This window comes from Aspergillus homomorphus (genome assembly GCF_003184865.1).
Source record: "Aspergillus homomorphus CBS 101889 unplaced genomic scaffold BO97scaffold_16, whole genome shotgun sequence".
NCBI classification, from domain to species: Eukaryota; Fungi; Ascomycota; class Eurotiomycetes; order Eurotiales; family Aspergillaceae; genus Aspergillus; species Aspergillus homomorphus.
In genome coordinates, this window is record NW_020291902.1 from 39,302 (window position 1) to 66,540 (window position 27,239).

The window sequence follows — 27,239 nt, forward strand, 5'->3', positions numbered from 1 at the left end:
ATGGTTGCTATTTATGTGTCCTCTCAACCAACATTGGTCTTAGCATCTGGACGGACTTTACGGAGGTAGAGATGCAAATCTAGAGACTGTTCTTATGTCCGAAAAGCAGGCATTTGATTTTGAAGCCATGGTGCATCAAAGTGATGGAATTGTAGATAATGGACCACTGGGAGAGAAGCATCCTCTTTGGGTTAGACTGTTGAGTGACAGGGTGGATTTCAAGGGTTCAGGCCAGCAAATCAGACTGTCAGTGCTTGATATTAAGTGCACGCTAGAGATAAGTGGGGATTGATCAGCCAATGTGAGAGTGTTTTCTGGATGGAGTATAGCGCAGTCTGTTCCAAGATTTGTGATACTGAAGCCTGTCATGGGTAAGTGCAAGTACCCCTGATATTGCCAGTAAATAAGTGCCAAAGGTGAGGAAAAGTGAAGCTAGTCAATAACTTCTATATAGCATTTAGGCTATGTTCAACTATCTCACAAATAAATAATACAGCTGAAGGTCGAGCATCATCCTCCCTTTGAATATGCACAACAACCTCTAGGTCGCAATGCGAATGCAAGGCAACACCATGGCTCGAATCATTACAAAATATACATCCCTCTATTAAGATCAATAGCCTTCTTCATCGTTCCAGTACAGCGTTCCATGCTGCATCTCTCCGGTCGGCTTCAGATCCCAGCGCAGGACCAGCCTCGTCCACTGCAGCAGATGGCTGGCCACCTTGATGTGGCCGACATCCGTCGGATGGTTCTTCGGATTGATGTCATTGTGCTGCAGAATGCCATCCGTGTTGAGGTAGTGCACAAAGGTCCAGCGCAGGTCCTTGAAGTACTCGTACACCTTGATGATCTCATCCTTGTACTGCATCGTCGACTTGTACTCCGTCCCGGATTTCTCAAAGGGTCCCCATTGCGACTATGGCACAGTTAGCAAGTACCGCACAAAGACAGGCGAATGAGCCTACCATGAGAACGATTTCGGCCTTGGGCCACACCCGATGGATTTCCTCGACCATGTCGACATACGCTTGGTAGAACTTGTCGCCGGGAACCTCGTTCGGGTGACGCCAGTCGTTTCCGCCCATCTGAATGAACACCAGGTCGGCCGGTTGCTCGGCGGAGTTGTCGAATGGGGGCGGGTTGTCGCCGTAGAACTGGTGGGCGCGAGCTCCGGGGTCGGATGCGCGGTTCCAGAACCATGTCTGTCATCATTAGTCGCTCCGAGGTGATAGATCATTTGACTGATGGGTTGCCATACCATTCCGTGGACACCGCCACCATAGCATTGCATGTCCGCCAAGCAGACACCGGGGTAGGCCTGGATGACCGTGAGTACGCGTACGCTTCATTGACAAAAAAAACCATCTTCAAGAACGGTCGGACTGACGGTAATAGTGAATTCCGCGTCTCCGAGTCCAGCTCCGTAGAGGAAGGACCAGGACGATAAGGTCTCATAGGTAGCATATTGGCCCCCAGCCAGCCTCCTTGGGTCAGTATGATGGCAAGTCGCCGTATGGGCAGCTGTGCAACTCACGATCCTCCAATGATTTCCACCTTTCTCTTGTACGGAGTGGGTTTCGTGATGTAGGCGTCTTTCGCGACAGAGACACCGGCCATCTGAACTGTGCAGGCGATAAGCGACCGAAAAGACATTCCAGCAGAGGCAAACTTATCCCAGGCCCCAATTCGTCACGCGCATCTCAAAGACATTGCTTTTGGTATCGATTCCATCCTTGAAATCATCGGGACCGATGAATTGGTAGGTCGCATCGGCTGTCACGTTGGAAAACCGCCAGTCCAGGGAGCCCAGTCTGTTGCATTGTAGTTGGTATCGGGGAGCGACCGGGTGGAAGGGAGGGAAGGGAGGGAAGGGAGAGGAGGATATACCGATAAGCCACGAGGACGCCGTTGGAGGTGCTGGGGCCGAAACTTAGAGCTAACTGGAATGTGGAGTCCGAATGCGTCAGTCCGAGTCATTCTCGATCACTTTTCCCACGGTCGCGGGGTAAACTTAGTATGTAACCTTACCTTGTTGCCAGAAAATTGAACCTTGATCCCCGGGGCTCTATGCGCACACGATCAGTCACTCAGGCGTCAGCCACTTGAATAGAAAAGATAAAAACCCACGACCACCCTGAATCTCGGTTAGCTGCGGATCCAGCAGGACACTTGCGTCCCGTGTGAGGGGGAAAGGTTTCGGCTCACAGGAAATATGATTGCTATCCCAACGGCCTTTGTAGGCAATCTCCGGGACCCCGGCGTCGTAATTTCTCCAGGAACCATCGAGAGTGATAGGGGATTGCTGGCCGGGATAAGGGTCCTCGCGCGGCTGACCGTTCTGCAGAATGGTGGCAGCAGCAGGCCAGAACCGGAGGAAGAAGAGCAGAACAAGAGGAATGAATCTCATCGTGAGCAGCAGCCACGGGGAGAGAGAAGAGTGATGCTTGACAGCAGACAACGACGCATGATGGAATGAGCGCGTGCGAGCAGATTAATAAGTGAGATTAAGTGAGATTAAGTGATGGTCAGGGGTGGCAGTGGAGTGGACTCGGGCCAGCCAAGCAAAACGAAATGACGATGACTGGTGGTTTTGCCGCCCGTAGCCGCGCTACTGCCGCCAAGGATGAGGTGATCAGTGCCTGACAGAGCCTGATCGGTAAGGCAGAAGTAATCCACATCATCTATAATTACAGAGTGCTCCTGCTACTGTTAACTACGGGTGACAGTGACACTCTAATACTCTAATACCTTATCATGTCTTCACTACTAAGGGTCTACACCTCATGTCTCCTCTCACTTCTTCAACCAACCAGTACATCATCGTCGATATCCTGACCTCCCCCCAGAAAATAGATCTCTAGCTCCCACAAGTCTCTCTCTGGCTTTACTTCAACCACGCATCTTGACTTCCTGAGTATTGGATGTCAAAACACCACTCTCCAAATTCATACAATGATGGCGATCGACAGTGACGACACGGGAAAGGCCAAGCGAATCCGTGTCTCGAAAGATGAGAGCAGCAAGTATGGCTATCCTTACGTCTCTCTACTATGTATGTACTAAATCGGGACAAGACTGCAGGGCGATGTCGTCAGCATCGTGGTCGGACCAAAGAAAGAGCTTTATCGCGTGCATCCGGGCTTAGCTCGGACTTCTTCTCCATTCATCGACAAAGCCTTGACGGGCACTTGGAAAGAACAGGCCAACCACACGATCCAGTTGCCAAACGAAGAGCCAGAGATCTTTGGCACCTATGTACAATGGCTCTACTTTGGCACACTCCCGGTGATTGGCGGCGGCGCAGAACCAGAGTTCCTACAACTGGTCAAAGCATATGTCTTGGGGAATAAGTTGCTCGACACCGGTTTTCAGAATGCTCTGATTGACGCCATCATCGAGAGAAGACGCGCAAAGAATGCGGATGGCAGATGTAGCGCACCCACTATGGCAACGATCAATCACGCATACCTGAATACGACTCCTTCGGCACCAATTCGTCAACTGCTGGTGGATATCAGCGCAAATCGCACAACCTCCCCAAAGTGGCTCAAACATCCTGAAACCGACCTGCCTCAAGCTTTTCTGTTGGATCTGGTGGCCAAGCTATTGGATCGCCGGGCAGTCAAGCAGTTGCCTCTCCAGGCGTCCGATTATCACGTGAACGAAACTGATGCCTGACAAGGCGGCCCAGGCAGAGGTGAAATCCGGGCCACAGAGCGCAGACAGGTACCGACTCCATGGTTCACATGTTGAAGCTGCTATACTCGCATATTTGCTTGACAGTATTCACTCCTTTTCCTTTTTCATGTCCGGTAGACGACGTGATCAACCGCACCGATGCTTACTGATTGCGCGTTATAAGGGGTTCCTCTGCTGCATGTTCTTAGCAAGGTGTGATTCGTGGGCTTCGTGATACAGATCATAGGGGGAGCGAGGGCTGGATTTGGATTTATGGCTTATAGGCCATGTCGCGAGCGTTAGTCATATTATCAGGTTGGAAGAAATGGACGTATCGCTCAAATTCGGGGCACGTACAGGCAATCGGTAGTTTCACTTTGTCTGCGACTATGGCTTGCGACTCTATGAAAGTTCCTTATTTAGTGAGTGTGTAAATAGGTAGTACTTTCAGCCGCCATGAAAGTCGACTATTGGTTCTCATGGTATAAGGGAGCATAATCACATCCCAGACTCATTCTCCCGTGCTGTCGCCTTCAGAGACTACTAGGTACGGTGGATAGGTCCTTCTCACCCCCTGGGCTTTTCTGGTACTCGCTTGTCCCAGAAGAATGGAATGGATCTAGGATTGCTGCAGGGCAGTCGAGACTCAAAGTCACAACTTGCAGAGTCGGCCTATGGGTAGACAAAGTGACTCGGTTCAAATCCCAGAATTGCGTATGTCTCCTGGAGTGTACATTTCTCGGAACGATTAAAAATCATCGATTAACAAGTTATCGGACGAGCACCATGCCATGATAGCGGTGGGCTGAGCAAAAGCTGGGCGCACAGGCTTCTGTAACCCTCAGGGATACGAACTTTGCGATCGAACGTGCTTTGACTGATGCAAGTCAGGGAGGTATGTACAGAAGGAAGCGACCTCTGTGAGACAGGTCTATTAGGATCTCCAAACGAGATTATGGTCGAGCTGGTGCATTTATTCTACCCGACGACCGAGGCTAGATGGAGATGCGCGGTACTCCGGGGTAAAGGCGCAGTTGGGGGGTAGGGATAACTAGTTCGTAGTGGCAGAGATGGCAACCTCGGTCGGCAGCAAAAAAAGATCGGAAACAAAAAGAAATGACAAGAGTGGGATTCGAACCCACGCCACTTGCGTGACTAGGAATGTTGCTCGGGAGAGCGAACATGTGTGATCAGATTGCCTGACCCTAGCGCCTTAGACCGCTCGGCCATCTTGCCTTGGTGACAGTTAGGCCTTGATTTATGATATATAGCTACATAGTGCATCAGTGTGAATGCTGCTTCCTGGTTTTGTCCAGCATCAAGGCAATACATGTGCACAATATCTCAAGCATCAGTGTTGAGATTAAGCTTGTTTGAAATAGTATAGTACAGCCTGTTGGCTTATTTGAGACCGTGTCACTGCTGTTGGGGCTGGTGGAGAGGAATAATCTCGCTGAAGCTGTCCTCGCTTGGACGGGTTAGATATATTTGTCACTCTGTTGTCCAGGAGAAATATCCCCAGCTCCGTCGCAAACCGCTGGCAAAGATACCATCGGACCTCACAACTTCTAAGCCGTCGTCATTGGAGGATAATTCCATTAGGCACCAAAGAAGGCCAAGCAAGGCCAGACACAGCCTCAACTCATCCCCTTATCACTACGCAGCCGTGCCCGCTCCATGCTACAATCCTCGATGTGCAGCAAAGTGCCACTTGGTCAGCCATTCAAATGGTAGGAGCATACGAGCTTCGTCCTTTAAGCAGGTTGACTGAACTTACAATTCATGACAGGAGGTGAGAGGGTGACTTGACAGGAAACGGTTCCATGGGTCGAGGCCCAAGGCCGAGGAAGACCGAGTCGTCGCCAAGTGATAGCACGATCAGACAACTAATTTGGGCTACATCTCACCACCCCACGATGGAGTTCACCGGAGACCCCGCTGGCATAATTGGTGAGATGGTGCAGGGGTAAAGTTAGTATAAGGTCTGTTGTCAAGTCCGGTAGAAGGCCTTCCACCCCCCTCCTCCACCGGCAATCCAATTCATTGATCATCTACCTCTTCCCCCCTCCGTGTTTCCCTCAAGATGCCCGTTCGCCCGCAACTCGAAGGCTCAACCTTTGACGCCGACCTTCGCGATCGCCACCTCATCTACGACTACGCCGCCCACGACAGCAATGGCAACCCGGAGAAATGGCGCTACGAGTTTTGGTTTTTCAACGAAGATCGCGTGGTGTACGCCATCCACGGCGGGCCGATGGCGGGTCGTAAGAACTTTCAGGCTGCGACTTATCAGTGTATCCGCCCCGGCGAACTATGGCAGGTGAATTGGCTGGAGGAAACCGGGACTATCTGCTCCCTCGTCTTCGATATCCCCCAGAAGCGGATAACTACCTTGTTGGGCTTCTCGAAGGGACATTGGACCCAGAATGAGGCTGCACATGGCGACAAGCGCAACCCGGCGGATTTCGCACGCTGGCGGGAATTGGCCAAGATCGGGTCCTCGCAAGCAGATCGGGTGATGTTGAGCGAGCAGGCCGAAGTTCTGGAGGATTTTCGTGGCGCGGGAGACTTGGAGCCGATTGACGTGTCGTGGCCCACTCTGTGATAAGGGTCTGTGACTCTGCAAGGGGGATTATTGGGGATTGGGGATCGAGGCAATTGTGGGACTTATGCGGGACTTATGCATGCATAATACTGCTTATTACTGATCTATCCATGCATGCACGGGAATGAAGATGAAAGGGTAATCGATATACGGAATTCTTTTTCAACAAATGTAAGCATGCTATTTCTGATAAGCCTTCAACCTCAAAGCTTCCAGTCCTCCTTCAGCGGATGACCACAGAGCCCCAACATCCACCACGAGCAGCGTAACCTGGAGGGTCCCATTGCAGGGTGACTGCAACACCTCCATTGTGGGCGATCACCCAAACAGCTTTTTTCAAGTCCATGCATACTCATGCATGATGAGCATGGATCACTGCATCAGCGTTCGTCATAGTCCTCGGTCTTCGGCCTCCACAAGTGCCGCCTTTCGCGAATATGGACGACCTACTTAAGGCCTTCTTCCGAATTCCAACGAAGGACTATAATTTCGACCGTGAAAAGTTCACCCGCGAAGATGTTGCTCATCGTCTGGGCCGTACTTGGTTGTTTCGTGGTTGTGCGTACTTACCCACTGTCCTTACAGATACCGAACATGGACCCTAACACATCATAGCGCTTCCTCTATCGAGGACTGACGAACCCTCTGGCTCACATCCCAGGCCCAGCTTCTTCGCGATGGTCCAGTCTCCTCCTATGCTATTACAGCCTGCGAGGCGAGGTGGCCCAGTATGTTCATGACTTGCATCGCAGATACGGTATGATCTGTTCAACCCGGTTGCTAGAAGACGTAGACTAAACTCTGCAGGCTCCGTTGTCCGGGTCAGTCCCAATGAAGTCGACATCTGCGATAGCAGCGCCGTGAAGGAGATCCACAAAGCGGGCAGTGGGTATTTCAAGTCTCAATGGTATCTCGACCTTACCCCAGTCGCGCGACAAAGTACCTTTTCCACCGTCGATCCGAAGTTCCATGCCGCTCATCGCCGGCTGCTGGCAGCGCCCATCTCCGACTCGGTCCTAATGACCCGGTTCGAGCCATTGATTCGGTCCAGAGTCGGACAGGCAATGGATCGAATCGCCGAAGAAATGATAACCACCGGCGCTGGGGACGTTTACAAGTGGTTGCTCTTCATGGCGACCGACATCATCGGCGAAATGTCCTTTGGGGAGTCCTTCCGCATGTTGGACTCGGGGAAGGTGTGTGCTCCTCCGACATCCACCAAAAGAAACAATGGCTCATTTTCACCAGAAAAGCGATTACAGCAATGATCTGGAAAGGATTGCCGCCACGGGCGCCATCCGCACCAGTTTCCCCTCTCTCGTCCGGCTGGCCGAGATTCTGCCCCTGCCCATCTTCCGCGAGACTGTCCGAGCGGCGGACCGCATGGAAACCTATGCCGTGGCTTCCATCGAGCGCTACCACAACTTGCTGAAGCAGAATCGGACCGATCCCAAAATGACACTGTTCACTAAATTATATGATGCGGGAGAGAATGGTCTCTCGAAGAAAGAGATCATCAATGAAGCTCGTAGCTACATCGTTGCCGGTAGCGACACCACCGCAGTGACCCTTACCTATCTGATCTATACGCTTTGTCGGAACCCTCGCATTCGTGACACCCTGGTGGCTGAGGTCGCGCAGCTTCCGCCGGACTTTACCGATCGGGATCTGCGTGGTTTATCGTATTTGAAGTATGTGATTCTCGAGTCGCTGCGACTGTACAGTGCGGTGCCGGTGGCGCTGCGTCGTGCGGTGCCTCCTGGCGGAGCGCATCTGGCAGGCTACGATCTGCCAGCGGGCGTCGATGTTGGAACCCAGTCGTATTCGTTGCATCGTGACGAGAAGGTCTTTGTGGACCCCGATCGATTCGAGCCCTCTCGTTGGGCCTCGCCGACCCAAGCGATGAAAGATGCCACGTTACCATTTGGTGGAGGGTCGCGTGGTGAGTCAACGAGCTTGTACCCTCATATCTCAAGGAAGAGGGAATACTAATCGTGATCCAGTCTGTCTTGGAATACATTTGGCTCGGATCGAGCTCCGTCTCGCCACGGCCATGTTCTTCCGTCGGTTTCCGCAGGCGCGTGTGTCGAATCGATGTGGGATGAGTGAGGCTGATATGGTGATGGAGTCGTTCTTTCTTATGGCACCCAAAGGACATCGGTGTTTGATTGAGGAGGGTTGGTCGCAGAAGGAGGGTTGAGGAGGGAAAATTCCGCTGGAGTCTTGAGTGTGCTTCTTTTTACTGGGTGTTTGCGATCACGATCTAATAGTTACTGTAAGCTGGGATGTGGCAGTGCAGGTAGTCAACCCTGAGTCGATGATAACACCATTGAATATGATCTGCCAGTTGTTGTACTGTACAGTACTTCTGCCACTTCCCCGCATTTTCCCCTCTACAATCCCTCAACCACCACACGACATCACATCACATCACACCAGCTACACACCACAACCACCAGCCATGTCCCACTCAACGCAGCCTCTTAGCGACCGGGCGGCGCTGGCCTTTCGACAAATCCCCACTATGACCTTTGCCACGGCGTCCAATCCTCTCACCGCACCTCTTCCGGTCGATCCCAACGCGTCAACCCCTGCCCTCCGAGCCGCGTCGCGGTTCGCAGTGCCGGGCAGGGCCATCATCACCGGCGGCGCAGGTTCACTAGGCCTGACGGTCGCTCGCGCTCTCCTGGAACACGGTCTGGCATCCCTCTCGATCCTCGACCTTGCTGCCACCTTGGAGACCTCTGCAGCCGCCATCAACCAACTCACCGCCGACTATCCCGACACAACAATCCTCTTCTACACCGTCGACGTGACCTCCCCCACCAGCGTCGATGAAGCCATCACCACGGCCGCCACCGCGATGGGCGGAATCGACCACCTCTGCTGCTTCGCCGGCATCGTCGGCTGCGTGCCCACTACCGCTGTGACCGCAGACCAATTCACCAAGCTCCTCGACGTGAACCTGACGGGTTCCTTCCTCTGCGCCCAGGCGGCCGCCAAGCACATGATCGCCCAAGGCACGGGAGGTAGCATTGTCTTCACAGCCTCGATCTCAGCACACGCAACCAACTTCCCGCAGCCACAAGTCTCGTACAACGTTAGCAAGGCGGGGGTGGTCCACATGACCAAGAACCTGGCGGCGGAGTGGGCGGTACATGGCATCCGGGTCAACAGCGTCAGTCCGGGGTACATGGATACCGTGCTGAATGCGGGGGAGGGGCTGCGGCCGCTGCGGGAGATCTGGGCGCAGCGTTGTCCGATGGGCCGGATGGGCGATGTCGAGGAGATCACGGGCCCATTCGTCTTGCTGTGTAGTCCGCGGGGCGGGCGATATATCACTGGCGTGGATTTGGTGGTGGATGGAGGCGCAATGACACTGTAGAGAGGCTAGATCGAGGGATGATCGGATTCTAGACAATGGGTTGCTGGTACTTTGACCCTGTCGATGCGTGTCACTACGCTAGACAATTCGTGGAACTCTGAACAAAGCCTATCTCGCATTTTAGATGGACACAAGTGGCATTGACTGCATGCCCCGCTCAAAGCCTTGATTGAGTTTGTCAATCGACAGAGCCAGAGAAATGCATCATAGTCATGCATAGTCATCGGTGAGGACGATAATTAGGACGATGATTGGCTATTTCTCCGAGTCACAGAGCTGTTCAGCACTAGGCCCGATCGGGCAATAATGATGAGAACCCCCCTCACTGACAGCAATCATTAACACCATCACTGATAATATCGTCCAGACAATAAAAGGAAAGCCTCCTTCCTATACAGTCTTTCGTGGAATGCGCCGGGCAGGTCATCCTAGGAGAATGATAAGAGGCCCATACATACAGAGCGTCATCTAACATTCCAGAGCCCATTTAAAGGCGACGGAGCGAACCTGTCCAACACTGACCTGCCCTCCATCGTACCCAGTAAACATCCCATTAAATCTGATTAGATTTGACCAGACTACATAACCATAACGCTGCAATCAAAATGACTCGACTTCCTCTCCCCATTCCTCCGCCCATCGACCCATCCTACACTCCCACCACGAGCGTGACCACTCTCCCCGCCTCGACCCCAATCGAATACATCCTCGCCGTGCTCGAGCGCGACGGGGGCGTGATCCTGAAAGACCTCGCCACCGCCGAGGAACTAGCCGCCATCGCCACCGAGACCAAGGCCTGGAGCACCCCGCGACGCCACCTGGACACGCCCGCCCAGGGCGACGCCTTCTACACCATCCCACCCCAGACAACCCTGATCCCGGGGCTGGTCGGGAAGTCGGCCACGGCGGCGCGCCTCTGCGAGCACCCGGTGCTGGAGGCCCTGCGCGAGCGCATCCTGGTCGACGAGTTCGTGCTGCGGCGCGAGGGCTCCGTCGAGCCCAACCGCATCGACCCGCTGCTCAGCATGAGCGCCTCCATGAACATCGGCTACGGGGCCCCGCGCCAGCTGCTCCACCGTGACGACAACGTGCACGGACTTAAGCACGTTCGCCACCCACTCCGGCCCTGGTCATTCAAGGAGGCCAGCCAGTTCGGGTGCCTGGTGGCCGGGTGCCAGGTGACGCGCGAGAACGGGGCGACGATGTTCGTGCCGGGTAGTCATAAGTGGGACGATGAACGGGTGGCCATGCCCAACGAGGTGTGTTTCGCGGGTGGGTTCTCTCCCCACTCTATCACATGTATGAGTCGGTTGTGGCTCGGTGTCGGCGAGAGCTGAGCATTACGGGCTCCCGTTGGATGACTGACTTCGAGCAGAAATGTCCCCCGGATCGGCGCTGATCTTCCTCGGCGCAGCGTTTCACGGCGGTGGGCATAACTCTGTGCCCGGCTCGGTGCGCACCATGCACAGTTTCTTCTTTATCCGGGGTACTTACCGCACAGAGGAGAATCAGTTCCTCGCTATCCCCAGAAGTAGGGTGCTGCAGATGAGTCCGAAGATGCTGGAGCTGCTGGGCTACAAGAAGCCGACGACCTCGTTGGGCATAGCCGATAATATCAGTCCGGATGAGGATGTGGCGGGAATATGGGAACGGATCGTGCAGTGATCTAGTAGTAACTTAGTGCTGGCTTGAAGGAAGGGAAAGGAAGGGATGATGCATTGAAGTGTGCCTTAATTGCCACAGGCTAGATGGCAACGTGCTGATACTACTTTGTAGTGTTCACATTCGCACAATTTACTTGTGGTTAAATATCCTAACAGGGAGCAAACTAGCTGTGGTAACTGATTGTTTTGTTTATCCAATTATGTACATATGGCAAGAACCGTCATAATCATCTCTAGAAGCTAGGAAATACCGAAATCAAAAAAAGTCTACAGGTGGGAAGTGACGATGCCACCAGTGACAATCATCTTGATGGTTAGGTAGTCGTCCAAGCCGTACTTGCTTCCCTCGCGGCCCATGCCCGAGTACTTGACACCTCCGAATCTATAGAGTTATTAGCTTTTGATACCAAGCAGAAATAGGGAGAAAGACTTACGGTGCAGGGGCGTCCGAGATGACACCCGTGTTCAAAGCCACCATACCCGTCTGCAATCCTTCAGACACGCGGTGGGACCGGCCCAAGTCGGTGGTCATGACATACGAGGCCAATCCGACCTCCACCTTGTTCGCCCGCTTGATGACCTCCTCCTCGGTCGAGAACTTGATCAACGCGGCCAGAGGGCCGAAGGTCTCATCCTCAGTGACCAGCATGGAGTCGTCGACATCGCCCAGAATCGTCAGCTCGTGGAAGTTCTTGCCCAACGCAGGCAGAGCGTTACCACCCAGCAGCACCTTGGCATTCTTGCTGACCGCATCCTGGATGTGCTCGGCGGTCTTGCCCCAGCCGTTGGTCATGGGGCCGTGAGTGGCCGAAGCATCCTTCAGCGAGTCACCGACGCGGTACTTGCTCACCTCCTCAACGAGCCGTTGGCTGAAGCGCTGGTAGATCCCTTCCTGGACGTAGATGCGGTTGGCGCAGACACAGGTCTGGCCCGTAACCTTGAATTTGCTGCCGAGGGCGGCAGTGACGGCGACCTCGACGTCGGCGTCGTCGAACACAATGAAGGGTGCGTTTCCACCCAGCTCCAGACTCAGCTTCTTGAGCGTGCTGCTGGACTGCTTCATCAACAGCTTGCCGACGCGGGTTGACCCCGTGAACGAGATCTTCTTGACGATCTCCGACTCGCACAGCGCCAGACCCACCTGCGGGGTGTTGTTCAGCGCCGTCACCACGTTCAAAACACCCTTGGGCAATCCCGCGCGCTCCGCCAGCACGGCCAACGCATTCGACGCGTACGGCGTCAGGCCATCCGACTTGAGCACGACCGTGCAACCGGCCGCCAGGGCCGCTGCGATCTTGCGCGCGCCCATCGCCAACGGGAAGTTCCAGGGCACAATCAGTCCACACACGCCGACGGGCTCCTTGATGACCTGGATGCGGCTGGTGGGGTTACTGTGGGGGATAACATCGCCGTAGATGCGGGCGGCCTCCTCGCCGAACCACTCGAAGAAACTGGCCGCGAAGAGCACCTCGCCCTCGGCGTCACCCTTGACCTTGCCGTTCTCGGCCGTGATGATGCGACCGATGTCCGTCTTGTTGGCGACGAGCAGGTCGAAGATCTTGCGCAGGATGCGGCCGCGCTGACGGCCGGACTGCGAGCGCCAGGCCGGGAAGGCGGCTGAGGCGGCCTGGATGGCCTCGTTGATGTCCTCAACTGAGGACTCGGGGCAAGAGCCCAGGGATGACTCGTCGGCTGGGTTGGTGACGGAGAAGGTCTGGCCGGATTTGCTGGAGACCCATTGGCCGTTGATGTAGGATTTGTCGACGAAGAGACTGGGGTCTTGGAGGGAGGATGCGAAGGAAGCCATTGTGTGTGTGTGTATTGCGGGTTGTATGTTTAGGTGAATGTGTTCAATGCTTAGGAAGAAAGGATCGAATCGAAGCAGGACATAGATCAGTTTATAAAAGTATGCGAGCCGATCAGCGTCTTACCAGCCGGGGTAAAGAGAATGAGATACGAAGCCATTGCATGGATGGCTTTCCCACTTTCGCCGCTTTTAGCCTCGGCTGGCACGGGCTCGGATAACTTCCCGATCCCGAGATCGGCAACCCTCGGATACGGTTGCCTATTTGGGTGAACTTGGAGAGAGCCCGGCATGTTGTTAACTCCTAACATGCAGAAGTATAGCCAAGTGGTGTGATCAAGGTGGATATAGGTTTAGCTTCTCGAGGTGCTCATTATTAGATTACTTATAGATTTGCTATTATCCTTAAGTGACAAATACTTGTAATTGAGGCAGTTCTGCTGCCCAATTCCGGTCTGCTTCTCCCTCCCATACTTGCTGGAGCAATTCCATCGCTCGAATGATGTTGGCAAACCCATTGCGTCGGTACTGTCGTTCCAAGAACCCTTTAAAGAATCTCTGATCTTCCGGGACCCGACATTCTAATCCGATAATGAACGCCGACCAGACCAGCACGTGGTCCATCTGAGTAACCTCCGGGTATAGCACCAACAGCTCCTTGAATTGGTCGACCAGATGCGACAATGCCTTTGGCTGATTTGCCTTGGCGAGTGCCCGCTGGAGATATAAGTCATAAGCTTGCTGTCGGACCTCTGCGATGCGATCGAGGGCTAGCGCATGGCGGGGATGTAAAGTACGATAGTAGCGGAGGCAATCGAAGCTTTGCGCCCCATGCGACAGGATCGCGCAGATCCCCGAGTCGAGGCTCACCAAGGGACTCGCGTTGACTCGGATTCTGAGAAGACACGTAAGTGTAAGCAGGTTGACGTCAATCCATGCGTGCTCGGTGACTCACTTGCGTATCTCTCGCAGTAGAAAAGCAGACACCCCGTCTTCCTCCAACCCGCCGTCCCCCCCAACGGCATCCAGGGCGGATTGCAGCATGCGGAATAAGATCGGAAAGTCCGTCCCCCCAGTTACCATCACTGCGGCCAGAAGAATGATGATGGTCAGGATGACCGACTTCTTGGTGGACATATCGCATGCGCTCAGGTCGCTTCGACTCTGCAGGCCCTTGATGACTTTGGTGTAGAGCATGTGTGGATCGGCAAAGCTGGGACTCCCGACCGTGCCTTTGAGATGCAGAGAGGATACTGCGAGAACGGAATTCAGAACGAGTTCGTCTGCGTGGGCGATGGGGAGGATCGTGCATCGCCACCCGTTGTATTGGTCGTCGATCACCACCATTTGTGGGGCTATGTGTTCGGAGACTGCGACAGTCAGCGTGATTGATGGTTGGCACTTATCCCAGGAGAACTTACAATATGTGAGGAGATACGACTTCCATGCTTCGAGTTCGGTCAATGGGTGACTGATCGTCTGACTCGTGTCGAGGAAGGGATCGTCGAGCGCTGGGGATCGACCATTGTCTGGCGTCAATGGCAGCTGGGAGAACAAAGCATTCACATCCTCGGGAGACTGTGAAGTGCTTCCTGGGCTGTCGGGAAAGAGGACTTTGAGGATCTCATCTGCGGTGTCAAAGGTATGGTCTGGCTGAGGGCTACTTTCGCTACAACTCGACCTACTACCTGGTCAGCTTTCGTTTGGATGCGCGCTGAAGTGGCTGGCAGACGTACTCTTGCGATGGTTGGCGTTTCCTTGTACCTCTCTTCTTGCCTGCCTCTCGAAATCTGAATCGAACCCCCAGTCCGCTACAAGAGATGCCCTTGGCAATACATTTCCCACAGGCTGGTTCCTTCCGATCGCAATGGATGCGACGCTGAGAGCACTCGTAGCAACCTGGGCAGTCATTTAGCTTAGGGTCCCACCGACACTTGGCGAAGGGCCAGGCGCACCTTTGATCTTGGGGACGTACGGTCTGTGTCGCAGAGGCATATTGGAAATGGGGCCTTGAATTGAATCTATCGCACTGACTTCACAGACGGAAATGACATATGAAGGGATCGGATGAACACGCCAGCTATCAACTTAGATAAGAAGTGCTTATCTTCCCCGCATTTGTCCTTATCGCCACTATTCCTTATGCGGCAAAAGAAATGAGAGCCAGTCGGCCACATATCGCGGAGAAGGCGAATTGAGCTTCGGGATCTCGGCTGTTGCCCGGCTATCCCATCCGAGTATGATATCATGACTGCCCAGTGATAGCCCAGCGCAGCTCTAGGATGTCGCCTCTTTCTCTCTCTCTTTCTCTCTCTCTCTTTCTCTTTCTCTTCCTTTCTTTCTGTTTATCTGTCTATCTGTCCATCTGTCCTACCTAGCATCCCGTGGAATGTTCGTATCTCCATCGATCACGTCACTGAGTCAGCTGTCAGCTCAGGCGTTCTCAGCATTCGCCATTAATTGCAAGGGTCGTGATAGCGACTCAACGACATTATCTCAGCACTATTATCTAAGCACTGAAACGCACTAATTATTGGCTACTAGTGGATGCCGAACCGGAACCTTAGGGCTTCCCCAGATCCGACACCCTCGGACCGCAATGCTATCCGTGCTCTCGGCTCCAGATACGTAAACGCAGAGGTTGATATCCACAGCTCCCTCTTCGATACTAGATCCTATTGAACCCATGATCCCAGAAGAAACATCGAGCTACCCAAGGGATGAAGCCGGCTCTACGACTCTGGTTGTGTGAGAGCACCTGCTCACCGATCTTCATCTCTCACCGCCTTGGTAAAGCAGCATGCAAGCAAGGGGCCATTTGCTGCTATGTGTCCACATTCACCTCCCCGTTGAACTTTTCTCATGGGCGGCGATGACTTTTTCGCCTGTCAGAACGGGGACTCGGGTCAGAATCCCTAGAGAGCATCGAAATTCCACAGCTCGCTCAGTTATGTTGTCGTGAAAGCCATTAGCAGGTGTCTGATTACCTGGCAAACGCACAGTCGTGATTCTGCCAAGAAGCAGCAGCAGCAGAACATATGGCATCCGACCGACAAGATTCGCCAACACAATCAGATCCGCCACGGTCGCACGATGGTGAGAAAGAAGTTTCAGCTGGAGCAGTGACCCCTCCGGCCGACTTTGAGCAATTGGAGAGCGAAATCACCTTTCCTGAAGGTGGCCGAGGCGCCTGGCTTGTAGTCTTAGGTACCTGGTGCTCTTTGACTGCCTCATTGGGAGTCTACAACTCCATGGGACTTTTGGAAGCATTTCATCTCGCGAGAGATTCTAGTGAAGTCTTCCTCCACGGAGGTGGGATGGATTTTCGGAAAATATGCCTTCATGACATTCTTCGCTGGGGTGCAGATTGGTCCGACCTTTGACGCCAAGGGGCCACGGGGACTGATGATTGCGGGCAGCATCTGCACCTTGGTCAGTATATTCACCCTGAGTGTCTGCACAGGTAGGCTTGACTTTGAATGAACACCTTGACCGTCTCACTCGCTGAATTCGGCGACTGTGCGATAGACCTATGACTCGGCTCATGCTCACCATGGTACAAAATACTATCAACTTGTCCTTTCTTTCTCACTTCTCGGCGGGCTGGGTTCCTCCCTTCTCCAGACCCATGGCATAGGCTGTGTTTCGCACTGGTCCAACGAACGGCGCGGTCTGGCCAGTGGAATGGCCTTCACAGGCGCAGGATTTGGTGGCGTACTCTTTCCGCTGATGCTCCAGGCCCTGCTTCCTCAGGTCCGATGGGACTGGGCAATCCGGATCATTGGGTTCATCATCGCCTTTCTTTGCATGGTCAGCATAACTTGTGTCGAGGAAGGATCGTTCGATGCGACAACACCGCCACCACCTGGAAAGACACATTGCCCGACCCGCGCATCTTCATGGACGGCACCGGTGCGATGACGATCACCACTATCGGCGTCGCTCTGACAGACATGGCCTACCTTGTGCCCATGACCTACGTGCTCAGCTACTACCTCGAGCGACAGGATCGAGGTTAGGAACCGCTAGCCGATAAAGTAGGCTTCGGCTATCAGCTGCTCGCCATCACGAACGCTGCTTCCTGTGTCGGGCGGTACCTTGTCGGCGATCTGGCCGACCGATACGGCCAATACAACACCATGACCGTCTTCCTGCTACTGTGTATAGTCTCCGTGGGCGGCTTTTTCTTGCCCGATGTGCTCGTCGCCAATCTACCCACCATCGCGCTGCTGTTGATCTTCTCACTCGTCTTCGGCTTCTGCAGCGGTTCCAACATCAGCCGGACGCCAATATGTCTGGGTCAGCTGTGCAAGACCGGGAACTACGGTCGATACTACGCGAGCTGCTATACGATCGTGTCGTTCTGTTGCTTGACGGGGGTACCCATCGCGGGGGCCTTGCTGAATGCCACCGCGTCCACTGGGAAGGCAAGAAATGGGGGGGCTGTTGCCTTCAGTGGAGCTTGTTACGTGGTTGCGTTGTTCAGTTTCGTTTGGATCAGAGTGCGGATCAAGGGGTGGAATTGCAGGGAGAAATGGTAGTGGTGACTATACCCGGCACACATCCTGATGGTAGGCAGAGCATCCGTACGGTTGAACTTTACACACTTGTTGGCTGTCTCAGAACAAAGTACGCTCAGGTTAATTCAGCACAAAGTGAGGCATATTCAAGTGACCTGAGTGTGTTCCATTCCGACGACAAACGAGAACAGAACCATAGAGCTGCGACAAGGCTAGCTACAATGATACACTACTTGGACTCGAAGCCAGACCCAGCTTTCTTCCTAGCCATTACGGCCGCCGTGCAGGCCATCCTGCTTGAGGAGCCCCTCACCAATCGCGACCGTGGCGTTTGCAATACGCTGCGCCATAGTAATGACGTCGTTAGTCGTGATATTGTCCTTGGACTTCATCCAGCCAAGCTCAATCGGAAGGCGCTCATTTTCTGAACAGAAACTGGCAATCAGCACAATTCTACCCTCAGAGCGTTAGTTGAGAACCGACCGAAGAAGTATTCAATTAGAGATCGGCGGACGGTTCCAGCCCATTTGTTGCCAAAAACAATGATGTAAGCTGAGCTCTCTGCTAAGCTGACTGCCTGGGCCAGACTCGACAGAGTGTGAGTCGGGTTGTTGGCCTTGGAGGTATTGATGCGGGCCTGGCGGGCAGTGGCGGCAGCCTTTATATCGATGATGGGGAAGATCCAGTACGAGCGCGTCTCGTCGAAGACAGCCTGGTCGAAGTCGTGGTTATTGCCGAAGTAGAAGTCCTGGCGACTGTATGGGATGGTTAGCCATGTAAGCCAGAAGCATATCTGCAATATACCTACCTCAAGCTGGCATCGTGCTCCAGGATGTTGTGTCGGCTCAGGTGGTTCAGGGAGAAGGTGGTAGCATTTGGTTGGGGATTGGTAGTGAGCGCTTGTTGATGCAGAGACCTGGCAAGCTGTTCATCAATGCTCAAAGCTTTATATAGGGCATCAATGGTCTGTTGCTCGGTGATGTCTTTGCCGTCGTGGGGGAGGATGCCGTGGTTGGCGAGGGTGTTTAGCATCGGACAGGGAGAGCGCACTATTCATCTCCTTGTCAATGCTGACAATGCCACGCTTGGGAGTATAATTACCATCGTTGGTTCCTGCAGGAGACCAGGGTAATGGGTGAGGTGTTTGTTGGGAAAAAGCCCCGGCAAGGACCGCAATGGTCAAGACCATGACAGCTTTCATGGTGATCGAAGCTCTGATAGTAAATTGAGCCTGGAGCCTGGACTTTGCAAAATGGATTCTACAACTCGAAACTCCTATATATCTACGCATGCGACTGGGAACTGGGTCATACGACAAATGACGATCACCTTGTTGGTGTTTCCATCGGGTAAACGACGCCAGCGCTGTATGCATGCCGGGTGACTTTATGACCGATCAATACGGGAAGCCCGAAGCGGTACCCTAATAACATCAAAGCGTCGTGGGATCCCAGACCGGCCCTAGAGTAGACAGATCAACAATTATTTGTGGAGTAGTAGGACACCGGTCTGATGGAGCGGTCAGGAATGTTGGCTCAAGCCTGGTGTCCTCATTCTTTTATTCGGGCGTTTCCGAGTACTACTACCACGAGATACGACGCCCTCCAATCCAGCAAGGGCCCATACACCACCTATCGTATGGCTAAGCGCAAACGCCGAGTTGTGGAACTCGATCGGCGAGTATATCTATCCCGAAGATTATTTGACTGTGCAGAGTATGTTCAGAGTCGTCATCTGGCTGACTTCCTCTGCAAGTTGAAGGCTCGACTGGTTGTAGTTGCAGCTGAGCCACACCCTGGGTATGACAACATTCCTGTGTCTATTGCCGCCCGCAAACACTCTGGCATGTATGCCTTGGTCATGGGACTTTACTTTCCCTGCCAGCCAGCGTTTTCGCTTACTACAATCACTCCAGGGCTGACTATGTCACATCCCTCACTGAATACGCCAGTGGCGGCGCAGTAATGCTACCTGACAAGCCAAGCGTGGCAGTCACCTCAGCATGCGTGAATATCATTCTTTGGGAGTGGGATGGTCGTACAATCGAGATAACCTTTGTGACACTAAAATAGAGATTCGCCGTGAACTCAGAAGCATTTCCCACAGGTGGTGAATGCTCCGAATGTTAACAACCCGATATTCAGCACTGCATTCCCTCCCAACGCAAACCATCATGGAAAATGCCATTCTATAGACGAATCCTAGCTTTATGTATATGACTTTATCATTTGCAACCTTGAGCTACGTTTATGCATCATACCACAAAGCTAGCCCTTCATCTGTCAAGATTGTTCGAACTTTGTGCCCAGATGCTGGGGTCCAACTCTATTAAGTAGTGCTACAGTCCAGCTTTTGTATGCGAGGATGGAACCAGCCTTTTAAGAAGTAGCACGCAAGTGAATTAATCCTTTCATCAATCAAAAGCACAGATCAGGACCGCAAATAAAAAATCCACCAAACTCTCAGCCAATACAAAGGAGCCACTCCATCAATGCAAAACGCTGTCCAGTGAAGCAATCACTTAGACTCGAGCCGAGCCAGCTCGCCCAGGCCATCCACCACCGTCGACGCTTCTTCCCAAACCGAGTCCTCCCCATACAGTCTCGACCAAAGATACGCCCAGGTCACCCGCTGAACAACGGCCACCAATTCAGGACTCTCATCCGTCGTCTCCTTCGCATCGTACCCTGCCACACCTCCCAGTCCATGCGTCCCGCCCACTATAGTCAACAGAGTCTTCGGCCCAGGGCTGTGCACATACGCATCAGCATGCCAGTCGGCGCCCCGGACCGTCAAATGAGGCGACTCGTCGATATTGCCGACGGCCACTAAGGCTTGAGTCTTCATTTCCGCGAAGCTTGTATGGCGGAGGAACGGGAACATCTCGAACACCTTGGTATTCAGATCCTCTCCCCCGTTACCAATCGGGGTAAGGAGGATACCAACCTTGATCCTCGGCTCAAAGAGATCGATGACACTTCCGTCCTCGTCGACCAGACGCATACCTAGGAGCATAGCGGCGGTGTGCGAGCCCAAGGAGTGCCCGGCCACCGCTACGTAGGCGCGATCTATCCGGCCCTTAAGAAGCGGGACGAGGTCCTCGATTTGGTCGAGCTGGTCGAGGATGAGCTTCATGTCTTTGACACGGGAACGCCAGAAAAGAGGGGCGCCGGGGACCGAGGCGTCAAGGCTGAGGGATTTGGAGCTGAGATGGGTCGGTTGAATGACGACGAAGCCACGCGCGGCCCAGAAGTTGGCCAGGGGGCCGTAGCCATTCAACGAGGAGAGATGGTTCGAGTTACCATGGCCGTGAGAGAGCAGGATAACTGGTAGGTTGCTTCCGGTGGTTGGAGCGGTGATGCGCATGTGCAGGTCGATGATGCGCTCGGGGGCTGGAATTATCACGGGGTTGATGGAGACAACCTGGACAGGGTCGGGAACAGGTATTTTCGCAGCTTGGCCAATGAGAGCATGGTCGTTGACGGTCCGAAGGCCGGATGCTGCAGTAGTTTGGCTATTGATGGTCATTTTGAATTTGAGGTTGTCGTTGTCTCGTCAGTGAATTGTTGATTTCTTGTCGAAAGCAAGTGTGACGGAAATCTGCCTGTCTTTATACTACCTATCATGATGGTTCAATTCGAGATGATGCTCGTAAGGTCCAAAGTGTCATACTGTATGGATCCAAGAAACTAAGCCTATCAAGGAGAAACCCGCGAAGGTCAGATTTTAGGTTGACACTGTATCGGAGTTAATCATACCAAAGATCTTATACACTCAAGCTTGTCCCAATCAGGAAGAACCCGCGAACCCTCCTCGGATTTAAGATCAATCCAAATTCCGAGTCCGATTCTTGTCCCACAGACATCGAATGCTTAGAAATGCGTAAGTATCCCTTCTAAGGGATATGCAACAAAGAACAGTCACCAAAAGGAATCAAATCATCACATTCATCTACACAGGATATCGAAATCTCTTCAACTGCCTCGTCCCCAGCCTGAAGTATCTTCATGAAAACATGCTTCCTCTCTTAGCTTCACTCTCCCATCCCAGCCATCTGCATCTGTATCCCCAACTTTCTCTTCGCCTTCATGTTCCTGCATGTTCGTTCTCAGCGAGCAAAATCCCAGAGTGGCGGTACCGCAACGACAATCCCAAAAACTCCCTCCGCAAGCAGAAACATCCAGAGGGAGATCATCAGAACCCTAGTGATTGGGTCGAAAAGCCACGGATCTGACATCACCGCATCCTGGGAAGTGTATATGATGTTTCGCATGAGGATATCTCTTTCAAGGTCCGAAGCCCTTAATCCACGTAGTCCAGTGGCAGGCGAGGTCGTCTGGGAGAGCAGGTTTGACAGGCGTTCAGCCGCGATAGCCGATTTGAGTCGCTCGTAGTCATTGTATATCACCAAACCATGATGAATGAGGTTGACCAGCCAGATAATGCTGCTGATGAGAAGGAGAATCGAGAGGGTGGGCGAGCGCCGGTACCTTGCGACCATGCGACGTCGGTCTCGGGATGGGAAGCTCGAAAGTATTAGGCGGACCATCACGAAAAGGACCAATTTGTTGGCGAGTGCATAGAGACTGATCATGGTCGCGGCCACTTTGGCTGATTTAGCTTATGTCAGGGACAGCGTAGATGATTCATGTCCTTACAGTACCATGAGGGGAGATTGGTAAGGTGTGGAGAGCAGGGGAACGATATGAACCTGGCAGTGGTTCTATTTTGAGAAAGAAGCGTATTCTGAGTTATGGCAAAGCTTTGAAGCTCTGACATGATACAAGGGAAGGATAAATACAGAGATTCGACTTCTGGTCAGAAGATTCACTCCTGGAATCTGGCTGAAGAAGGCCACCACCGTCACAAGATAGATCGAGCCATTACATGGTACGTCTGATGAAATTATTCCCCGTACCAGCCAGGAAAGGTCTTCCAAGATAAGAGATTGATTAAACAAGGCATGATCGACCCATAGATGTGATTCTCTCTGACGACTATAGATAATATAGGACTCCTGGAGAACCAATGGCAAAGTATACACACAGCATGTTGAGAGATTGAGCCCCTCTTCCGGTACTTCTCCAAGCTCCTTATTCGTGTGGCTGATTTGTACCGAGCTCAGATTTGCGTCTTGGATTTGTTGGTTAGAAGGTGGTTCAATTTCGACTGAAGCTTTTACGCGTGGGCAATCCATACGCTCAAGCTTGCTTAGCAACATGATATCAAAAAGTGTTTAGATTAGCAGATAAGACAATATGGCCGAGCGGTCTAAGGCGATAGACTAGAAATCTATTCTCTTCGGAGGCGTCGGTTCAAATCCGACTGTTGTCGTTTTTTGCTTTTTTTTTGTTGCTCCCCAAGTAGATTGTCTCCACCAGCCAACACTGAATGTTTCTGCTTATAAAGTCCTTATCATACATGCTGAGGGGTCTGATCAGCCTTAGCTTCCATCATCTCGACATCAGCATTCTCCTCGGACTTGTATGCAACCTGATACACGGTATACCACGGACGTTGGAAAGCCCGTCCAACTCCGCAAGCGACCTTCCAGTAGTGTCCTGCTCATGTCAGTCTCAGTCCTGCGATGAATCTTGACGCATATAGACCAGAGACGTTGCATCACAGAGGCCTTGACCCAGGACTCCTGCCACATAGAAAAGAGTAAAGATACGGAGAGTCCATCGTCGGGTAAGTCGATCGTTGACAGGGGAACACTGGGTAAGAAACTGATTTAGCATGCACAACCTGCTTGAGCCCTCTGGCCGGTTCTTACCCCGAGACAACCAAATACAGCGCTGGCCGTGGCAATCGAAACAATCCAGCCCTTCATATTAGAATACTGTGGGAGGTCTGTGTATCGAGACCGAATCGAGCCTTGAAATGGAATTGTGTGACTAGGGATGCGATGTTTCCTGCCATGAACCGGAATCGGTCAGAGCCATTCAGAATCACTGCAGGGTCTGTAGCTTGAAAAGCATATCTTACCTTCGTCGAACCCCTTTGACACGCCTGCGAGAGCAAAGACGCATGTGCATAAAAGAACATGGAGATTGAATGTGTCCTTGGGAGCCTCTTGCATGGCCCTCTTTGCATCTGATGAGTCCCATCTTGGTGGTTGGGCTTCGCAGTCCTAGCCTTCCCCCAGGCTCATATGAGAGATATACATATTGTCCTGGTCAGACCATAACTGCCCCCCACATTTCCCCAGATTTCCTCACCGCCGACTCCAAATCTTTTCTCCACTTGCAGCCCAGCATCGTCCGCCGGAAAGCCTCCGGTCACATCCGAAACCGTCCTGTGATATTTATTTGTGATCCCAGGTTACGGCAATCTAGGGACCAAGTCTAAGTCGGAGCGAACGTCTCAAAGCGAACATCTCAAGCACAAACTACAATGAATTTTTATCCCCCTCCTCCGATCATCCAAGCCGAGATTTATATTCGCATTCCGGATTCTCTACGCCGCACCGGCCAGCAAACCGAATGGCGCCCCGGATCCGCCAACCCGGCTTCGGACATTCTCCTAGAGGGCCCAATTTATGTCTCCAACGGCGATCTATACCTCGTCGATGTCCCTTACGGCCGAACCCTGAAGGTGGACAGCGACTAGAACGTGAGCGAATGTACCCGCTGGGACGATGAGCCAAATGAGCTGGTGGTCCGAGAGGATGGGTGTATTGTGGTGGCAGACTACAAGCTGGTACAGTACAATTCCCCCCTCCAACTTGCATCCTATAACGAACTTCAACTCCTAACCACGCCACTGCAACATGGTCTCCTTCTTTTCGACCCCTCAACCAACAAAATCTCACCCCTTCTCAACTATCGCAACCTCGAACGCTTTAAAGGCCCCAATGATTTGATTGTCTCGTTCACCAATGACATTTACTTCACCGACCAAGGCCAGACCGGCATGTCTGACCCCACCGGATGCGTCTACCGGCTCTCAGCCACAGGGAAACTCGACTGTCTGATTCCCAACGGGGTTTTCCCAAACGGCTTAGTCCTCTCCCCGGACGAGCGGTTCCTATACGTGGACATGACCCGGTCCAACGCCGTCTGGAGACTTCAGCTGCATGCGGACGGCACCACCAGCAAGGTGGGCTTGTTCTTCCAGACCTTCGCGTGTGCGGGGCCTGACGGACTGGCTGTTGACGAAGAGGGAAACCTGTTCGTTTGTCATCCGAGCCTGGCGTCGGTGTTCGTTGTAGAAAAGGAGGGTGTACCCAAGGCGAGGATCGTGAGTGCCCCTGACGGAGGGAGGAATCTGACAAACTGCACGTTTGGAGGCCCGGATGGAAAGACTTGTGTATATTACGGATAGTATTGAGGGAATGTGCAGAGTGTACGGTGGCCTTGCAGGAGGGTGCCAAGTTCGAAGATGGCAAATGTTAATTAAGAGCGATAATGTGAGAGATTAAGCGACACTTCCAGTTCAAACAGAGAGCGTTGTGTAATACATCACGTTTCAAGCATTATAGAAGAGTCATAATATCGTTTTATGTTCTGGGGTAACCTTATCGTACGTCAATATATTCTATTCACAACGTGCGTATATCTCAGATACTCGACATGTTCCGGATCGTCATCCCAATATTGCTCCCCAAAATATTTCCCTGAGCGTTATACTGGGGAATAAACAAGGATACGGGGTTTGAGTGGAGGTCGAGAAATCTCCAAGCAGCGTAGGAAAATATCCGGGCGTTGATCGGAGCGGGGCCGGGTTATAGAACAATAGGAAACCAGATATGCCAGCCATAAGTCAGACCACAACAATCAAGCCAAGCTCTTTTTAATCCTTACCTTTTCATCTTCATTCACCGAGTCCCATCTTTATCCAATCATTACCCTCAGCAAACTTACCGCGCGAATCTCCTCCGTCTCGTCCTGTGTGCCGACCTGGGGATTCCGGGGAAGTATGATAGTGAGAAGTATCAGGATGCCGTGACAAAGGTGATTCAGGCGGCGAATCGCACGGGGAAGCCGGTGGTCATGGATGGCATTGGCGGCCGGTTGGATAATCTGGAGAAGTGGTTTCGGATGGGGGCGTCGTGGTCGTTGAGTGGGCAAGATGCCTCGATGTTGCAGGCGGGAATGAAGAAGATGGCCAGGAATTATACGGAGATAAGCGAAAGGATCGCGAATTAGATTGCCTTATGATTATGCAAGCATAGATTAAATGTTCATAGAGTTTCGTCTTGCAGAAACGTGAAAAATAGGATCGGGTCTCGGTATGCGTACTCTCCCAGTCCGTATTCCATGTTCCAGAAAGTGCTATCGCCAGGAATTTTGAGCGACAGGAGAGGTGGGTCAAGATTGGGGTCTGTGTCCAGAAAAGGACTATCGCCTGAGCTGTTGGAAGGGACTGTGTAGCTGTAATCAAGGGGCTGATGGTTTAACAAGTCGCTTTGATCGTATTCAGACGTGATCTGGTTGCTGTTCAGCACCCCTTGAGCGACTGACGACTCTTTTTGATATGATATACAAGTCTGGCCATGTCCCTCTTTGTCTCCGAGTCTCGACGCTATTCGCAGATTTTCCATCACATGACAGCGCAACGCTTCATAAACTGCAACATAGTGGGTTGCATCGGGCAGCTCTTTCCCCATCCTTATCAGGGCCTTACCACTCTGCTGAATCGCCTCTATGACCCGTAAATAGATGGCAGAGGTCTGACCTGTCAAGAAGGAAAGACAAAACATCACTGAGAGACCAGCGGTGAACGTCATTTGGAAATAGCTGCGGGTGTATGTGATCTTGTTGTCGTCGAACAAAGGACAGAATGTTTCTATTGTATCAATTGCATACTCGAGACAAAGCGACAGCAGGTCTTCAGGGGCGGTTATGGATGATTTTGGTATAAGGTCAATGGCATTGCGCACAGAAGAACTCTCTCCCTCATGAGAAGCAAAATCATACCACTCTTACGTTTGGTACGAACTCCAAGGACTAGTAAACACAGGGGCTGATAAACGCCATTGCAGCGGCTCGAGTAGGAGTTCTTCTAAATTGCCGTATATCTTCTCAGAGGCTGTGTACTGCTCCATGGTGGCCGAGTGGTGGTCCGATAACGGTGCATCCTGATGCCGGAATCTGGCGTGTACCTTGGATGTGATTTTCCGGAGCCGCACGCAGAGAAGAAAGACGGACATCTCTGTCGTCTCAGCAGGAGTACGACTTGGTATAGCGTGACAGAAGGACTCGAGATCACTGAAAGATCCTGATGCCTCGGCAGCATCTATCTCCTCGTCGTTAGCTCCGCAGGGAAGCCAATATGCACGCCTTATTCTGAAGTTGAGCGAAGTATAGGGCACTTTGGGAAAAACTAAATATCATCAGCACGTCGCATATTGGCGCTGCGACTTCCAGGGCACAGCTGACGAGTGCCACCGCAGCAGTGGACAATCTGCATAAGTACTTGTCTCCATTGTAGTTTGAATGATTATATCCATTTACGGACTGATGCCGCTGAACTACATCTATCATTTCTCATGTCTATAGTCCTGCTATGTTCTAATGCCACCGAAGCATTATCTCTTCACACGAAAATGACTCGAATTTATTCCGAGCACTGTGAC

The 27,239-nt window shown here is 52.6% G+C and overlaps 14 protein-coding genes and 2 non-coding genes across 16 annotated transcripts; 9 read left to right on the forward strand and 7 right to left on the reverse strand.

Moving 5' to 3' along the window:
* Nucleotides 1-446: 446 nt before the first annotated feature.
* BO97DRAFT_405249 (SGNH/GDSL hydrolase family protein) lies at nt 447-2,483 on the reverse strand. The gene is made up of 10 exons (XM_025695148.1): nt 2,209-2,483; nt 2,131-2,137; nt 2,032-2,068; nt 1,891-1,943; nt 1,677-1,814; nt 1,538-1,627; nt 1,391-1,484; nt 1,262-1,321; nt 969-1,205; nt 447-919 (listed from the first exon to the last, which is right to left on the reverse strand). Exons 1-10 carry the CDS (start codon nt 2,408-2,410, stop codon nt 614-616), a joined length of 1,224 nt encoding a protein of 407 aa, XP_025551750.1. The 5' UTR covers nt 2,411-2,483; the 3' UTR covers nt 447-613.
* A 475-nt stretch (nt 2,484-2,958) lies between these two features.
* BO97DRAFT_477659 (BTB/POZ domain-containing protein) lies at nt 2,959-3,681 on the forward strand (the record flags this gene model as incomplete). Its single annotated transcript, XM_025700566.1, has 2 exons — nt 2,959-3,026; nt 3,078-3,681. The coding sequence occupies 2 exons, from the start codon at nt 2,959-2,961 to the stop codon at nt 3,679-3,681; spliced, it is 672 nt and encodes a 223-aa protein (XP_025551751.1).
* A 1,117-nt stretch (nt 3,682-4,798) lies between these two features.
* BO97DRAFT_t142 lies at nt 4,799-4,917 on the reverse strand. The gene has a single exon. It is a non-coding gene; the product is annotated as a tRNA-Leu (tRNA).
* An 847-nt stretch (nt 4,918-5,764) lies between these two features.
* On the forward strand, nt 5,765-6,286 carry BO97DRAFT_413966 (phenol acid carboxylase; the record flags this gene model as incomplete). The annotated part of the gene is made up of 1 exon (XM_025696321.1): nt 5,765-6,286. One exon carries the CDS (start codon nt 5,765-5,767, stop codon nt 6,284-6,286), a length of 522 nt encoding a protein of 173 aa, XP_025551752.1.
* Nucleotides 6,287-6,904: 618 nt separating this feature from the next.
* On the forward strand, nt 6,905-8,486 carry BO97DRAFT_344110 (cytochrome P450; the record flags this gene model as incomplete). The annotated part of the gene is made up of 4 exons (XM_025691720.1): nt 6,905-7,043; nt 7,094-7,482; nt 7,535-8,228; nt 8,290-8,486. Coding segments are annotated over 4 exons (1,419 nt in total), but the record flags the coding sequence as incomplete, so codon positions are not given.
* A 261-nt stretch (nt 8,487-8,747) lies between these two features.
* Nucleotides 8,748-9,671, forward strand: BO97DRAFT_344336 (NAD(P)-binding protein; the record flags this gene model as incomplete). The annotated part of the gene is made up of 1 exon (XM_025691731.1): nt 8,748-9,671. The coding sequence occupies one exon, from the start codon at nt 8,748-8,750 to the stop codon at nt 9,669-9,671; it is 924 nt and encodes a 307-aa protein (XP_025551754.1).
* A 366-nt stretch (nt 9,672-10,037) lies between these two features.
* Nucleotides 10,038-11,495, forward strand: BO97DRAFT_477661 (phytanoyl-CoA dioxygenase family protein). Its single transcript, XM_025700567.1, has 2 exons — nt 10,038-10,943; nt 11,047-11,495. Exons 1-2 carry the CDS (start codon nt 10,277-10,279, stop codon nt 11,334-11,336), a joined length of 957 nt encoding a protein of 318 aa, XP_025551755.1. The 5' UTR covers nt 10,038-10,276; the 3' UTR covers nt 11,337-11,495.
* A 107-nt stretch (nt 11,496-11,602) lies between these two features.
* BO97DRAFT_442886 (NAD-dependent succinate-semialdehyde dehydrogenase) lies at nt 11,603-13,142 on the reverse strand (the record flags this gene model as incomplete). Its single annotated transcript, XM_025698311.1, has 2 exons — nt 11,603-11,717; nt 11,770-13,142. The coding sequence occupies 2 exons, from the start codon at nt 13,140-13,142 to the stop codon at nt 11,603-11,605; spliced, it is 1,488 nt and encodes a 495-aa protein (XP_025551756.1).
* A 402-nt stretch (nt 13,143-13,544) lies between these two features.
* Nucleotides 13,545-15,177, reverse strand: BO97DRAFT_451158 (Zn(II)2Cys6 transcription factor; the record flags this gene model as incomplete). Its single annotated transcript, XM_025698965.1, has 5 exons — nt 15,095-15,177; nt 14,876-15,038; nt 14,561-14,820; nt 14,095-14,509; nt 13,545-14,034 (listed from the first exon to the last, which is right to left on the reverse strand). Exons 1-5 carry the CDS (start codon nt 15,132-15,134, stop codon nt 13,545-13,547), a joined length of 1,368 nt encoding a protein of 455 aa, XP_025551757.1. The 5' UTR covers nt 15,135-15,177.
* A 1,000-nt stretch (nt 15,178-16,177) lies between these two features.
* On the forward strand, nt 16,178-17,680 carry BO97DRAFT_434182 (MFS general substrate transporter; the record flags this gene model as incomplete). The annotated part of the gene is made up of 5 exons (XM_025697655.1): nt 16,178-16,336; nt 16,407-16,592; nt 16,668-16,924; nt 16,975-17,119; nt 17,159-17,680. 5 exons carry the CDS (start codon nt 16,178-16,180, stop codon nt 17,678-17,680), a joined length of 1,269 nt encoding a protein of 422 aa, XP_025551758.1.
* Nucleotides 17,681-17,922: 242 nt separating this feature from the next.
* On the reverse strand, nt 17,923-18,848 carry BO97DRAFT_344183 (peroxidase family protein; the record flags this gene model as incomplete). Its single annotated transcript, XM_025691723.1, has 4 exons — nt 17,923-18,083; nt 18,143-18,414; nt 18,468-18,708; nt 18,761-18,848. 4 exons carry the CDS (start codon nt 18,846-18,848, stop codon nt 17,923-17,925), a joined length of 762 nt encoding a protein of 253 aa, XP_025551759.1.
* An 83-nt stretch (nt 18,849-18,931) lies between these two features.
* Nucleotides 18,932-19,685, forward strand: BO97DRAFT_51384 (uncharacterized protein). Its single transcript, XM_025700871.1, has one exon. The coding sequence runs from the start codon at nt 19,172-19,174 to the stop codon at nt 19,622-19,624; it is 453 nt and encodes a 150-aa protein (XP_025551760.1). The 5' UTR covers nt 18,932-19,171; the 3' UTR covers nt 19,625-19,685.
* Nucleotides 19,686-20,176: 491 nt separating this feature from the next.
* BO97DRAFT_477665 (alpha/beta hydrolase family protein) lies at nt 20,177-21,211 on the reverse strand (the record flags this gene model as incomplete). The annotated part of the gene is made up of 1 exon (XM_025700568.1): nt 20,177-21,211. The coding sequence occupies exon 1, from the start codon at nt 21,185-21,187 to the stop codon at nt 20,177-20,179; it is 1,011 nt and encodes a 336-aa protein (XP_025551761.1). The 5' UTR covers nt 21,188-21,211.
* A 556-nt stretch (nt 21,212-21,767) lies between these two features.
* On the reverse strand, nt 21,768-22,710 carry BO97DRAFT_413974 (uncharacterized protein; the record flags this gene model as incomplete). The annotated part of the gene is made up of 3 exons (XM_025696322.1): nt 21,768-22,279; nt 22,318-22,382; nt 22,706-22,710. 3 exons carry the CDS (start codon nt 22,708-22,710, stop codon nt 21,768-21,770), a joined length of 582 nt encoding a protein of 193 aa, XP_025551762.1.
* Nucleotides 22,711-22,911: 201 nt separating this feature from the next.
* On the forward strand, nt 22,912-22,993 carry BO97DRAFT_t136. Its single transcript has one exon. It is a non-coding gene; the product is annotated as a tRNA-Ser (tRNA).
* A 1,062-nt stretch (nt 22,994-24,055) lies between these two features.
* Nucleotides 24,056-25,060, forward strand: BO97DRAFT_434184 (SMP-30/gluconolactonase/LRE family protein; the record flags this gene model as incomplete). The annotated part of the gene is made up of 3 exons (XM_025697656.1): nt 24,056-24,256; nt 24,305-24,970; nt 25,004-25,060. The coding sequence occupies 3 exons, from the start codon at nt 24,056-24,058 to the stop codon at nt 25,058-25,060; spliced, it is 924 nt and encodes a 307-aa protein (XP_025551763.1).
* Nucleotides 25,061-27,239: the final 2,179 nt, after the last annotated feature.

What these genes read in the sequence shown, in the direction of transcription:
- BO97DRAFT_405249 (XM_025695148.1), bottom strand. Translation starts at nt 2,410, where the DNA reads ATGAGATTCATTCCTCTTGTTCTGCTCTTCTTCCTCCGGTTCTGGCCT. An exon ending in TTCAATTTTCTGGCAACAAG is followed by an intron (nt 1,944 to 2,031) that starts GTAAGGTTACAT and finishes TCCACATTCCAG; the next exon opens with TTAGCTCTAAGTTTCGGCCC. An exon ending in GGCGTCCTCGTGGCTTATCG is followed by an intron (nt 1,815 to 1,890) that starts GTATATCCTCCT and finishes ACAATGCAACAG; the next exon opens with ACTGGGCTCCCTGGACTGGC.
- BO97DRAFT_477661 (XM_025700567.1), top strand. Translation starts at nt 10,277, where the DNA reads ATGACTCGACTTCCTCTCCCCATTCCTCCGCCCATCGACCCATCCTAC. An exon ending in CAACGAGGTGTGTTTCGCGG is followed by an intron (nt 10,944 to 11,046) that starts GTGGGTTCTCTC and finishes GACTTCGAGCAG; the next exon opens with AAATGTCCCCCGGATCGGCG.
- BO97DRAFT_51384 (XM_025700871.1), top strand. Translation starts at nt 19,172, where the DNA reads ATGGAGCGGTCAGGAATGTTGGCTCAAGCCTGGTGTCCTCATTCTTTT.